The sequence below is a fragment of the Quercus suber genome, unplaced genomic scaffold (genome assembly GCF_002906115.3).
Source record: "Quercus suber isolate HL8 unplaced genomic scaffold, Cork oak 2.0 scaffold_720, whole genome shotgun sequence".
In the NCBI taxonomy this organism is placed as follows: domain Eukaryota; kingdom Viridiplantae; phylum Streptophyta; class Magnoliopsida; order Fagales; family Fagaceae; genus Quercus; species Quercus suber.
The window spans coordinates 116,640-130,754 of record NW_027070160.1 but is presented as its reverse complement, the minus strand read 5'-3'; the positions used below and the strand labels follow the sequence as shown (position 1 = coordinate 130,754).

The 14,115-nt window shown below is 32.8% G+C and overlaps 1 protein-coding gene across 1 annotated transcript; it reads right to left on the bottom strand.

The window, feature by feature from the left end:
- Positions 1-4,303: 4,303 nt before the first annotated feature.
- Positions 4,304-11,753, bottom strand: LOC112040746 (binding partner of ACD11 1). The gene is made up of 8 exons (XM_065766570.1): positions 11,573-11,753; positions 11,382-11,485; positions 11,094-11,175; positions 7,910-7,981; positions 7,773-7,835; positions 6,653-6,993; positions 5,449-5,572; positions 4,304-4,481 (listed from the first exon to the last, which is right to left on the bottom strand). Exons 1-8 carry the CDS (start codon positions 11,576-11,578, stop codon positions 4,461-4,463), a joined length of 813 nt encoding a protein of 270 aa, XP_065622642.1. The 5' UTR covers positions 11,579-11,753; the 3' UTR covers positions 4,304-4,460.
- Between the last annotated feature and the right edge of the window lie 2,362 nt (positions 11,754-14,115).

The following is a 14,115-nucleotide window of genomic DNA, read 5'->3' as shown; positions in this document are numbered from 1 at the left end:
TTGTCAATGCTTTATACACATACCTGGATTTTATTATTTTTTGAATGTTATTTTGAAACTATACATGTTAAGAATGACTCAAAACTATATTTTTTAGAAAATATTCATTATATGATATATGATTGATATTGACAATATTGTAATAAAGTAAGAATGTTTTCAAGTGGTCAGCTAGACAATTTGCAACCTTTGCCAGCATAGGGTTAAATGTTGGCTTTCAGCTGATGTAGTGTTATTGTGGTGTGGTGCAATGTTATCGTTTGCTCTTCGAAGCTAGTGTTATTGTTTGCTCTTTAGAGCCAATATTGCCTCACTGAGGTTAGTGTTACTGTTTTCCATGGAAATCACCCACCGAGTGTTTAGCAGTTAACATTTTTGTTTGGCTAATGTTTAATGTTTTCCATATCGAACTACTGTTTTATTGTTATTGACCTTTTATAAGTGGAAAAATTGTTTATTATTATAATATATTGTTTCTACTTATTTATTATATTTTGGCTAATTAAAGTGGTTACTATTTTATCTCCTGATTACAATGTTATAGTTAAATGTTTTCTTTTTGATAGTTTTATAAAATATATTATATTACTGTTAAAACTATTTGTAAATGTTTTGTAATGATTATATTTTATCAATGATACTAATGTTTTGTTTTGAAAGACATCCTAGTGTTATGTAGTCTCTTATTGGGCTTCTAGCTCACCCCCCCCCCCCCTTTCAGATTAGGGCAGTGGAATATCTTTTGGTGGTAGATCATTGAAGTAATAGATTAAAGACTTCTTTTGGAACTATATTAGTTGATGGACTGTTTTATTATATTTTCTTAGAAGAGTGAGTTTGGTATTTGTGAAACCCTTTGAGATTTTATTTGGAGACTTTATTGTTAAAGTTTTTGTTTTTATGGATTTTAAAAGAAAGAGCTTGATGGTTTAAAGTTTATTTGTGGGTATTTAATTACGCTCTGTTTCATTATATTATTGTTGATTATTTATATGACAAGTTGTACATCTAAATCCTTACTATGGGTTTGGGGTGTTACACACATGTACACCCAACATTATGTATTTAGCATAATCTAAGTCAAAGCACTTTTTTTATTTTATTTTATGTAATTGAGTCTTAGTTTAAGTGTATCATGTGGCTATAAAGTCCACAGTTTATTTGTACTCTTTTTTAGGAATAGCCCACAATGGGAGGTCCCAAGATGGTTTTGGACATGATGGTAGAGGTTTTTATCAATTACAAGATGGTTTCTTACACAAATATGATTGCTTGAGGAGGATCCCAGGTAGGCGAGGTGCCCTTTTTGGTTTCTCAAGTGGGATAATGATTTTCGAATACTAATCAGCTTCCCAAATATGATTGCTCTCATGTTTTTCTCTCCCCCGCTCTCGTGTTTTTTTCTCCCCCAAAATGTTCACGAACCCCCTTTTTCTTTCCCCCTGCCTTTGCTTTTATACCATTGCTTTAGTGAGTCTGTCATGATGAGGGAATATCCTACATGTACATGGGTCCCTCCACTTATGGAATTTGGGTGGCTTCTTGAGCCTTAGTCATTGTTCTAGAGTGTCTAATCATACATTAGGGGTGGGACCAATAACCCTAATACTGAAATGATTTTCTAGTAACTTGTGCTTGACATCGAATCTTGTATTCGGCAGGCGGATTCCCCCAAGGCACTACCTTCTCTCTACGATGATAGTGGGGTTTGTTTGGATACTCTAGACGAAGACATGTAGTTCTGTGTTCAGCTTGGTGTTTGCCAAGATTGGGCCAAATCCTAAGCTTAACAATGCTTGGCTTGGGCTCAATGTGGGCTAAACTTTTGGCCCCTACATGTTTAATTTTTTCAAAAGTTATACTTTGAAGACACAAGAAACTACTCAAGAAAATTTTTTGAAACATGATTTTGATACCTATCGATACCTGTTGATTTATCGAGACTTAATGAAGCTTAATACTAGGCTTGACATCTATCTATCTATCGATTTACGGGAATTCTGAACAGTAATTCTGTTCCAGCCCATGATGACTTGGCACTCTTGGGATTCGTGCACCAAGGTTCCAAAATATATAAAATCTATATTTTGGGCCATTATCATACATAAAGAGAGAGACATGCATCCTGTGAAGCTATTGTGACGTTTATGCTCCTAGGGTTATGTACAGAGTAACTACCAGTTCATCAAAGCATGTTGTTGTGAAGAACTTTGCACCTAAGCGACAACAATCACTGATTGTTATCACAGATAGAAAATTTGTGCAAATGAGAAGTTTGCTACAAAATGTCCAAGTGAATTGGAGTTGAGCTTCCTTATAGATTAGTAAGTTCTATTGTGGATAAGTATTTCGAGATAGTATTTTTGGATAGGACAAGATTCATTGTACTAACCATGGCTCTTGTTAGTTGATTCTTTAAGAGTGATGACCTAAATAATCACCGTGGGGTTTTTCCCGTAGAAGATTTCCACATTGTAACCATATTGCCATGTCAAATTATTTTCCGCTACCTTTAACTCTAAATTGGCAATTTGGGTGTGCCTTTAATTGAATCTTGCATGCAATTAAACTAATTAATCAACTTGGGTAAGTGGTTGATTAATTGGAGTCAAATTATAACCCAACAAGTGGTATCAAAGCAGATACTCTAATTAGGTTTTTAATCTTTGTTGTGTGATCCTTGACCCCTATTTGTCATGAATCATGGATAATCACTTGTGACTTCACCTTATTTTGATAGTAATAAGTAATAACTATGTTTATTGGAAAGTTTGCATAAAAACTTTTTAAAAATCCTTTGGATGGAAAAAGTATGGTTGCCTGTTGAAATTGTTTGGAAGAAACTTGACGAAGAACCGGCTAAATGGGACAATGATAAAACTAGCCAACTTTAACAGTAGAACCCTAAATGCAATGTTTATATATGAGCACTTTACAAATAAAATCCTACGTATGTTTTTCTCTAACGTTATTTCTTGTTTGATTATATATTGACTACTACAAGAAGATATATAAATAGATTGGAGGAGTCTTACTTGATAAGGAGTTGACACTGATAACCCATATCAAGATAATCTCTAGTTGAGATCTAATAACGGCCAAAATGGTCATATACCACTGTTTGGGAAAATATGTATGGATTTACAATTGTTTGCGAAATATTTAGCAATTTATAATCTTTTTGAAACTCAATTTTGTGGAAATTGAGTTTCAAAAACAGTAGTATTTGGCTATTTTGGCCTCTAATAACCATGCGGATGTTTCATGGGTCTTGCGTGGCTAACCCAATTGCCCACAAACCGGATATCTTGTTTGCTTTACAAACTCTCTCCGTGCAACTTTAAGGTATGGAATGCCTTTGTATCTATGGAGACTAGAGAGACAGAGGCTACTAGTCTCTACGAAATTTCCAAACTCCAAATCCTAGGGTACGTTAATGATCTTTAAAGAGATGGCACAAAATAGAAGAGCACTGTACCCACACAAAAAAATAAACAATAAAAATTCCTATGTATATTGTTCTATCTCTAATTCCCAATCAATTACATCCTAACAACTATAGGGAGATTTATAGATAAATATGAATGGGGTCTCTTTTATAAAGAATTATCCTTATTAGATAATCTCCAATTTAAATTCAATCTCAAACTTTCATCTATCTGAAATACCCATGTGAATGGTCCATGGGTTGGGTCAAACCAACCCAATTACTCTCACCTTCAATTCGTTTCTCATAGCTCTTTTGCTTCCATTGACATTTCCAAACTTTCCTACTATCAGAGATAGCTTGTTTCCCATGATTCATATTAAGGTAATTTCCCTAGGGCCCAATCCTGTTTCTTGTTCCACTTCCCTTACAAAAACTTTCAATGTAAAGAAAACGAAGAAAAGGAAATCAGAAGCGGAAGGGGATGATTAAAAGTACCAATCATACTCCTTTTGGATTTTTAAGTTTCATCTGTATCTTGTCCTAAAGATTTAAGCTTCAATACTAGATCGTTCGAAACTCTAAAGGTTAAAAAAATAAAAATAAAAAACCCCTAAAAAACAAAAAAAGAAGGGAGAAATGAAGTCCAGCGGCAAAAAAAAGAAAAAGAAACATTCTGCCACAGTTTTAATTCTTTTTAACTTTAAAGTAATGTAACAATTGCAAAATTTACAACGACAGTTAAAGCTTCTCGATGTTTAGCTTAATTTCTCTTTTTAGTATCCTGGCGAGAATGATGTTGTCATCGTAAAAGAATATAACAAATACAAAAATATTGAAGTACATAACTACACTCACACATCACACATTCTCTACACTAAGCCGGCAACCAAACTTAAATTCCAAAGCGGCATCCCCCCACCCCGCAAAAAAAAAAAAAACACTATCCCAATACCTTAATCGGTGATAGAGCAACATGGCAATGCATTCATTATCAAAATCCAACTACTGTCTTCAACACCAAGTCTCTGGTCTAAGCTGCAATTGGAGGTTCCTGCATTTAAGGGAGGGAAGGGTCTAGATGAACTAGCAGGTAACAAAGTCTAAATGTTTGGACTTTTATGATTCATGAATGGAATAAGTAAATAAAAAAAAAGAATGAAATGGAATAGAACTCAACTATCTTCTTTGGATGTTTAAAAAAAAAAAGTTAGTACTCATGTTTAGGACCACGAGAAGGAACGGAAAATAATTGTTTGATAACAAGAAGTTATTTGTTATATTACTATTAAAAGTATAGCGCTCATTTAGTGCTAGCCAACAAGACTCAGTTACAAAAACTGAGGAATACAAAAAATAATGAAGTATGACTAGGAAAATTGAGGCAAACAATAATAAATGGGTAGTATAGGAAATTTGTAACCATAAACAGCCATTATGGACATTTCGATCAGAGTTTTTATTAAACTCCATTCAAAACCTCCCAATTTTGGGGAATGAAAAATTGGGCTTTGGAGCGAAAAGGAGTGAGAATTTTCTGTCCTACTATTCACTCCTATTTAAACTTCCAAAGAAAGAAACAATTTTTCTATTTCCCTCCTACTTAACCTCCAAAACAAGGGAATGGAAGAAAATATACTAAAAAGATTCTTTCCATTACATTCCTTTCCACCCTCTCCCCCCACCCCTAAAAGGAGAGGAGAAAACAAGCAGTAGGACGATATACTATTTTATAGGACATAGGAACATATGTCTTGTTTAAAAGATATATAATATGCCTAACATGATAATCAAAAAGTTTCCAAAGATTGCAATTGATTTACAATTAAATTTATAGGCACCATTTTTCTGAAATTTCTTAAACACTGGATACAAAAAGGTGACGGTGATATCTTTCAAGTCAAACATATAGGACACCATGATTTCATGGCCCTATGAGGTAAGGTTTAAATCTATGCCTGTAACAATACCATTAATCAATTATCATAATCAAGCAAATATAGAAAGGCATAAGAATCTACCTTTGTGGTCAAGTTTGACACCGCCAAATGGAACTTTTCTCTCGTTTTTGTACCTGCAACATGCCCTGCCTTTGCCACCTTACTAAAAGCACCATTGAACCAGGCTGCTCCTGCGGTAACATACCTATCCAGCACCAAAAAATAGTTCATGACTAAAGTTATTTTCATTCTGTTATCATAATTAGAAATGAGTTTGCAAGAAAATGGAAATACTCAAAAAGTCGTGCCTGAGACTTTTTCATACTATCATAAATACATTCTTTCTCTCATTCAAAAGCATGCATGAGACTTTACATGGTTCCTAAGTTATAAAAGAAAGAATAAATCATCCTCTTTCTTTTTTTATTACCTTCCTCATAAAGGTAGAAGGTTGAATCCATTCAATTTCTATGAAGGATTACTGATCACTAATCCTTAACTTCTTGAGGAATTCTTTATTAGTGGTTGTGAATAGATTTTCTCAATCTTTTTGGCCTTTGGTTCCATAGGGGCAACTAGCAAGTCAGAAAGACAGAGAAATAGAACTATGCTTTGCTCTGATGTTTCAAACCTAACTATATATATCTATTTTCTTTCTGTTTTTCATTTTTTTTTTCCTTTTTTTTTTTTCAAGTGAGGCCCAACCACAAAAATCAATACTGGAACAAAACTAACTACTTAACAGCTAGTCCAAATCACTGAAAGAGAATAAACTGCACAAAGTTAATATATATTCATGACCTATCATTTCTGTTCTAGTAAATAGTCCATGATACTTGGAAGCCAGAACTTGAATGAATTAGAGAATGCAACTTAATGAACTCAAACAAATAAAAAGCATTGTTTGCTATGCAACTTCAGGGAAAAGACTTTCTTTTGAAGAAAAAGGAAGACATTTGTAAACTCATGCAATCAAAGAAGATGCTTTAGGAGTTTAGAAGGAAACTTCTTTAAAGAATATTACAGCATCTTTCTTCCAAGCTATCTAGGGAATGCTGGATCTATGCCATGAGTTACACTAACAAAATTGACTGAGATGTATGGACTTGTTCTTTCACTAGCATTCTTAATGGAATTTATGTAAATGGCAGCCATAGCAAGTGTGATGCGAAAATATGCTTGCCCCCTCTCTTTATCAGCAAAGCTAATAGCTTAAATTGCTAGAACTGCAGGAAATTGCAACCCAGAACATAAATGATATTTATTTGAAGAATTAGATTTATACCTGCTTGTTTTAACAGCTGATCCCGTGTCATTCAATCTCCTCTCTGCTGCAAATATTGCAGCCATCGTTTTATCTGACACATGAAGCTTTTGATCAACGGACTTGACTTTTTCATTGACCACAGAGATCCCAACTGTTAATTTCTCTGTAAGCCTAACTCTCCTGTCAAAGGAAACAACCTTCTCTGATGCACTAGCTGTCAACCGATGCTTCTCATCAAATGCTTTAGCCTTGTTCATGGCATCTTGCCCAATAGCTGATCCTTTTGCTAGCATACTTGCAACTACATCCTGTGCTCTATTCACATATATTCTTCCATTGTTTGGCAGGTTAGATTTGTCCTGATAACAGACAAGATCACCCTAAGCCCTTCAATCCCAAGAGAATAATTATAGGTAGCAAATGACTAGAGAATGGTTTTTTTTTTTTTTTCTTTTTTTTTAAGAGTAAACGACTATTGACTAGAGAACAGTTTAAGGCTTCAAAAGCATTCAATCCTAAATCATTACAGAAGCCACTATGGCAGTCATATCTAATACTTCCAAAAACCTGACACAGTGCACAGGGTCCATCAATATCCATGCTAATAAATTATATTTATTATATATTTCTAGCAAAAAAAGTTAAAAATTCTTCAAAAAAGAAAAAGAGAGAGAAAGTATTGAAGGGAAGAGTTAGTAAGGCACAAATATGGCCACATCACATTTTTAAAAAAAAAATTGGCATCACTCAAATTTGAAATTTGGGTTAATAAAAAAATAAATAGAAATGAGAAGAAATAGTAAGAGAGAGAGGGGGTCTGGTATTAATTTTGGGCTGCATAGTCTTGAATTTTCAATTAAAAGAAAAAAAGATAGTGTAAGGGGATTTTTCTTCCAAGCAATGGACTTAGTAAAAGCCAAGGTGGCCCTCAGCATTCTGTTGATTGACACTATCCAACTGAGAAGTGTTGCACCCCCTTGAAATAGGTGTATGTGCAGCAAATCTACAGTGGATTAAAAACCGTGAGTGAACTCTTAACATTGCAGTGGAGGAAAAATTGTAGGTGAACTCTTGACATTGGAGATTGATTAGAACTATTAATACTGCAAGTGAGATCTATAGCGACATTATTCCGTACCTCAACAGTTGAAGTGTTTTCAGCAGGAGTAACACACAAGGCATCATCCGCCAGTCTTCCTTCCTGCACAAATTGCGCTAAATGAATATAAAATTTAGGACAGAAAAGTAATTGGAAAATCTTGTCAATGAATTTACCTGCGTCTCATGTTTTGCTACATAGTTGTCAGCTTGAGTTATACTCACAATCTGGTCCACTATTGTTGCTCCCTGAAACACAAAATACAAAATTTTCACTCAGCCAGATACATGCCAAATTTGTGCATACGGGTTGTCCCAAACAATTAATAAAGCCTTAAAGCAATACTTATTTAGGAATTGGATCGCAAAACAAAGAGTAACAATAGCTCCAAATTTGAAATTATGATGAATAGCAATAGAACTTAACATTTGATGCCATAATTTTAAATCACTTTATTTAATTTAATTTTCAGAATGAGATAAGAATAGGGGGGTGTTATGGGTATAAGTTAGGGGCAAAGTAGTAATATCAGGGGGGAGCTATTATCTAATCCTGAGAAATATCGTCGTCTGATTGGTAAACTAAATTATCTCACAATTACTTGCCCAGAAATATCATTTGTAGTCAGTGTTTTGAGCCAGTATATGAAAAATCCTCGTCTTCCACATTGGGAGGCAGTTATTCAAATTGTAAGGTATCTTAAAGCACATCTAGGCCGTGGTCTTTTGTATAAAGCTAACAGTCACATACGGTTAGAAGCCTATACTGATGCCGATTGGGCAGGATCACCTTCATATAGAAAATCCACGACTGGGTATTGCACCTTTTTGGGAGGAAATTTAATTACTTGGAAAAGTAAGAAACAGATTGTTGTTGCCAAATCTAGTGCAAAGGCTGAGAATAGAGTCATGGCACACACATCTTGTGAGCTTATGTGGGTTAAGCATTTACTTGAGGAATTAAAATTTGTTGTGAAGGTGCCTATGACTATGCATTGTGATAATCTATTCACATCGCCTCCAATCCTGTGTTCCATGAGCGAATCAAGCATATAGAAGTAGATTGTCATATTAATCGGGAGAAAGTAGAAGATAGTGTAATTGCTACTCCATATGTTTCTATGAGAGTCCAAATTGCTGATATTTTTACCAAAACTTTATGTAAGGGTTTGGGTTTATTATGTAACAAGCTAGGATTGTATGATATATACTTTCCAGCTTAAGGGGGAGTGTTATGGGTATAAGTTAGGGGCAAAGTAGTAATATCATTGTACTTATTCTTTTGTATATAAATAATATTTTATGTGTTAGGGTTAAGTTAACAACCCAACACATATTTCCCTCACAACAGGGGGGAAAATAATATTCTAGATGAAAATTTAGGAAAATAGCAATAGGAAGTACAAAGAGTGGAATTCGTTTCCTAGAGAACAAAAATGCCTATTTCACTACCTTGAATCAAACATCCATAAAGAGAGAAATTTTGGGAAATGCTATTCACACAATTGGATAGTGTGATGTATAATAAATAACAACAATCTTTCTTTAAAATTGATTAAGATCAAATTTTAACTACTGCTTATTTGACAAAAAGCTAAGTTTCTCAGGACCAACTATCTTAGCTTTGGTTCACATACACACACAACAAACCACAAAATTAGAGGATGATGCAGGAACACAAATAAATGACAACAACAAACAGAGAACTAAGATGACAATGAGGAGGATGAATGGAAAACTCAAAGCCGGTGCGGAACTGGCAGGGATTTTTCCATATGGAGGGATGTACTACCCTTGATTTCATATTTCATTTTCAGATTGTTTCTTTTTCTTTTACCAGTTGACTTCCATTTGAAGATCTATTTTTATTATAATTGAGTAGGTTACGTTGCATTTATTGTTGATTTTAATCTGGGGCCTATGTAGAAGGCAGACATTACGGAGGCAGTGTATAAAGATATTTTCTTGATTTGAGTTACACTTGGTGGCGATGACAAGCACCCTTTAAGTGTTGAAGCATAGGGATTTTGTTGACAAGCACCCTTTAGGTGTTGAAGCATAGGGACTTTCTGTTCTGTTTCTTATTCTTGTTACCAAGAAACACGTCCTACACCAAAAGCTTATTTCAATTCTCTGCATGTCATCTGGCATAATGAGTTACAAGCTTCTCCCAGAATCATAGCTTATGTCCATTGAAACTACCTCTTATGTATCACTGCTTTTAAAAGAATTGTCATCAACAATTACTATAAAAGGAAATTTATGACGAATAACTTGGTTAGCAGCTTGGCTAAATACCCTAATCTAGAAGCAAAATCATTTCAACAATTAAAATGATTCTCCTAAATAGTAAATACAACTGGTTTGTGAAAATATGAATTATCCCGAAAATATATGAGCTTATTGAGAAGAATATATACTACCAACATACACAGCAGAAGAAAACATTTGGAGGTTTCTCAGGAAAGACGTGCATCTGGGAACAGATAATAAAGGTCCTGCCTTCCAAAAATCAATTTTTCCTCCCAACAAATACTTAAAGAGAGAGTAAAATAGGAGGTGGCATAACCCTAGGGGAAAACAACTCGGGGGTGGATATTACCTTTAAAGGTCCAAAATCCAAAAACAGTATCTGAGGGCAGTGTTTCTTAGAAAAGAAAAAGGCGTTCCTGGAGCAGATTCTATCTCTGTTAAAGCTTCTTAATACCATCCAACAAAAGATAGCAAGTGCTGAGTTCTAACTATGAATCTCAGGGGGAATATGACAACCAAGCATGGCATATACCCTTCATGCTCATTTCATTGCACAAATAATATTTTTCACAAGCTCATCGTAACAGGAAAAACAAAAAACAAAAAAAAAATTAAAAGTTGTGCAAATTCTGCACCAAACCCATCGGATAGTGACACACTGACACTCACTACTAACAATTAAAAACTTAAAATAATGAAAAGCATGAAGCGTATTAGAGAAACTGTCCACACATTGTAACAATATTACCCCAAACAAAACTTAGGCCTAAATTATTAATACCAACTCCAAACAAAGATATGAATATGTACCAGACAGAAATATATGAAAAATTTTGAATGGAATCCATTGTCATTATATGTAATTTTAAACTATACATGGTACATAACATCCAATAATGACACAAAACTAATTTATTCAAAAAAAAAAAAATCGTGCACATTTAATGATTCCATTTAAACTAATTATAGGTATCATTTGGTTTGCAAAATTTGTCTTAAAGTATATACACACAAAATCTGAAAATTAAAAATTTTAAAAAAAAAAAAAAAAAATAAAAAAAAAAAAAGACAATAAAAGCAATGAGTAGTGTAATTAGACAGTGCATACCGATAACAATAATGCGATTTCAAGGGCTTTAGGGTCTTTGAATGTCACAAATGCTGTCTTTGATTGCTTCCCGGAGGACTCACTGCACCCAAAAACCAAAAACCAAAAAAAAAAAAGCAACCCAAATTATTACCCCTTACCCGCCTCCACTTTATATTGCACACATTTCTTTTTTTCTTTTTTTTCCTGAACAGCCAAAAATAGTAGCAGATGTATAAATTTGGAATAGTTTAGTTGTTCCTTCTTCTTCTTCTAAAAATAAATAAATTAATAATAAAAACGAAATACCGTTGGATCTCAATGTGTTCGATTTCTCCGGAAAATGAAAAGAACTCGTGAATCTCTCTCTCACCAGCTAGATCTGAAAGATGCTTCACTTGAACCGTTCTCGTCTGATTTTTTATAAACAAGAGAATTAAAATAAATATATATTTTATATAAATAAATAAATAAAAATTGAAATTACGAGCATAACCGACCTGCATTGGCGATCACAGTGTGTGTGTGAAGAAGCTCTGTTGTTGTTGTTGCTGATTGATGCTGCTACTCTGCCTAAGGGAGACAGGTGGAACAGGTTGGAGGTGAGTTTTGACAACTTGGACCAGAGGGAGAGAGAGAGAGTGTGTGTGTGTGTGTGGGGAAGGGAATGTCAAATGTTTTTGTACTACGCTTCTTTTTTTCTTTATTTTTTTGTGAAAAACTTTTGTATTACTCCTTAATTTTTTTTGATAAACTTGTAGTACTCCTTATGGCATGTTTGGATTTTTAAAAAAAGAGGGAGAGTAGAGTAGAGGGAGGGAGAGTAATGTAATTACCTTATTTGGAAGTTTTTAAAAAAATGAGGGGGAGGGGTTTGGAGGAGTTTGGAGGGGTTTGGACTCCCTCTAACCCCCCAATTTTAATTCCCCCAAATTGGAGAGATTTTGAGGGGGAGTAGAGTACATAAACTATTGACCAAGTAAATTACCTAATTTACCCTTATTATATTAACAAAATTATACAAGGGGAAGGGCTAATTACTCCCTTCCCCCTTACTAATTTTAAAAACATCCAAATAAGATAGAGGTGAATCATTCTCCTCTACTCTCCTCCCCACTACTCCCCTTCCCTCTACTCCCCTCTACTCTCCTCCCTCTCTAAACTTCCAAACAAGCCATTAATGTTTGGTGAATGGTGACTTCGATTTAATTTTAAATGCCCCTGGCTTCGTAAATTAAATTTCCCGGTTTATTTAAAAGTTTTAAAGTTTAACATTTACAACTGAATTTGCATACCTATTGTTATTTTACTATCTAAAATGTTATTTTATCTATTATACTTATAATACGTTAAATATATGAATGAAAAATGTTAAATCCACAACATCTTTAAGGGAAGTACATTTCAAAATTTTGGCTAAAAAATATGGAAACAGAGAAAGAACTATAATATGTTTATATTTTAACAATTTGTTATAAAAGTTTAGAAATATTAGTCATGTAATATTTTAGAGATAGATACATTAATTCAACCTATTACAATAATATAGAAAATTCTCTAAATTTTAATTTGAAATAATCTATTTGATAAAGAAAATTATTTCAATAATAATAAATAAATCAATGATAACACTAATATCCATCAAGGAAATAATAATAGAATTACGTATCAAGTAGTGTTCTAACTACTCGAAGATTCAAAATAAATGATCTTTACCTAAATGAAAATAATATAATAATCTTATTTAAATATTTGCTATCGGTTTATTTAGTTGAACCCACTAACTATTTGTTTCTTGAATATATTAATTTATACATTAATTCAACCTATTACAATAATATAGAAAATTCTCTAAATTTTAATTTGAAATAATCTATTTGATAAAGAAAATTATTTCAATAATAATAAATAAATCAATGATAACACTAATATCCATCAAGGAAATAATAATAGAATTACGTATCAAGTAGTGTTCTAACTACTCGAAGATTCAAAATAAATGATCTTTACCTAAATGAAAATAATATAATAATCTTATTTAAATATTTGCTATCGGTTTATTTAGTTGAACCCACTAACTATTTGTTTCTTGAATATATTAATTTTGATTTTAAAAAAGCTTTTACTTTTTTTTTATATAAGATAGAATTCTACTCTAACTTAATTTAATGTATATGTGTGTAAAACTTCCTCTTAAAGACTTGAACCCCAGCTCTTACCTCCCACACCTCATAACTCACAAGCACTTATACTTGTGGAGCGATCATCGCATCCAGGGTGTGTGGTAGTAATAAAACTTTTACTGTTCATTCCATCAATATAAAACTTAATAACAAATTACAAGTAATTAAATACATTGTACAATATTAAATTTAATAAGAAGGGATATAAATATAGTAATAATAATAATAATAATAATAATAGATAATAAAAGAGATTCAAGGACAAACGGTAAAAGAGTGAAAGACCTATCAAATTAAGCATAAATGCACAAATAAATTTTGGGATTAAAATTTGATGTAATAGTTATTGCACCATGAAATTATCACTTAATGAAATTATCACATAACGTGACAGGTAAGAGTTAATAGATAATTTTTTCAAAAACTTTTTTTACCTTTTTAATTTTTTTTATCCATCAACTTTTACAGTTTTACTTTTACCTCTCAAATATAACACACTACCCTACATATAATATAAAATGAAAAATGTTAACGGATGCCTTCAGGGCAATGGTTAACAATTCATTTTAAGTAAATTTTTATGAAAAAAAAAAAACAATTAATATTTTGATAGTTTTTTCTTTTATTTCTCATATATTGAAGTAAGCTTAAATCTAGGGCCTGTTTGATAGAGAAGTTTGAGTAACGTTGTTTAAAATGATATGAAAAATGTGGTTTAAAAAATGTTGTGAAAAACACATATTTATAGTATTCATAAAGCAAAAAAATGTGTTTGGCACCATGTTTCAAATAACATATTTTAGTGTTAGAAAAATAATTGTGTGTTTGGTATGTGTGTATTTATTTTTCCAAAAGCTGAC

Coding starts and splice junctions, on each gene's coding strand:
- LOC112040746 (XM_065766570.1), bottom strand. Junction 6,994..7,772: donor AAAACACTTCAACTGTTGAG/GTACGGAATAAT, acceptor GTCTGTTATCAG/GACAAATCTAACCTGCCAAA. Junction 5,573..6,652: donor TCAGCTGTTAAAACAAGCAG/GTATAAATCTAA, acceptor GGTGCTGGATAG/GTATGTTACCGCAGGAGCAG.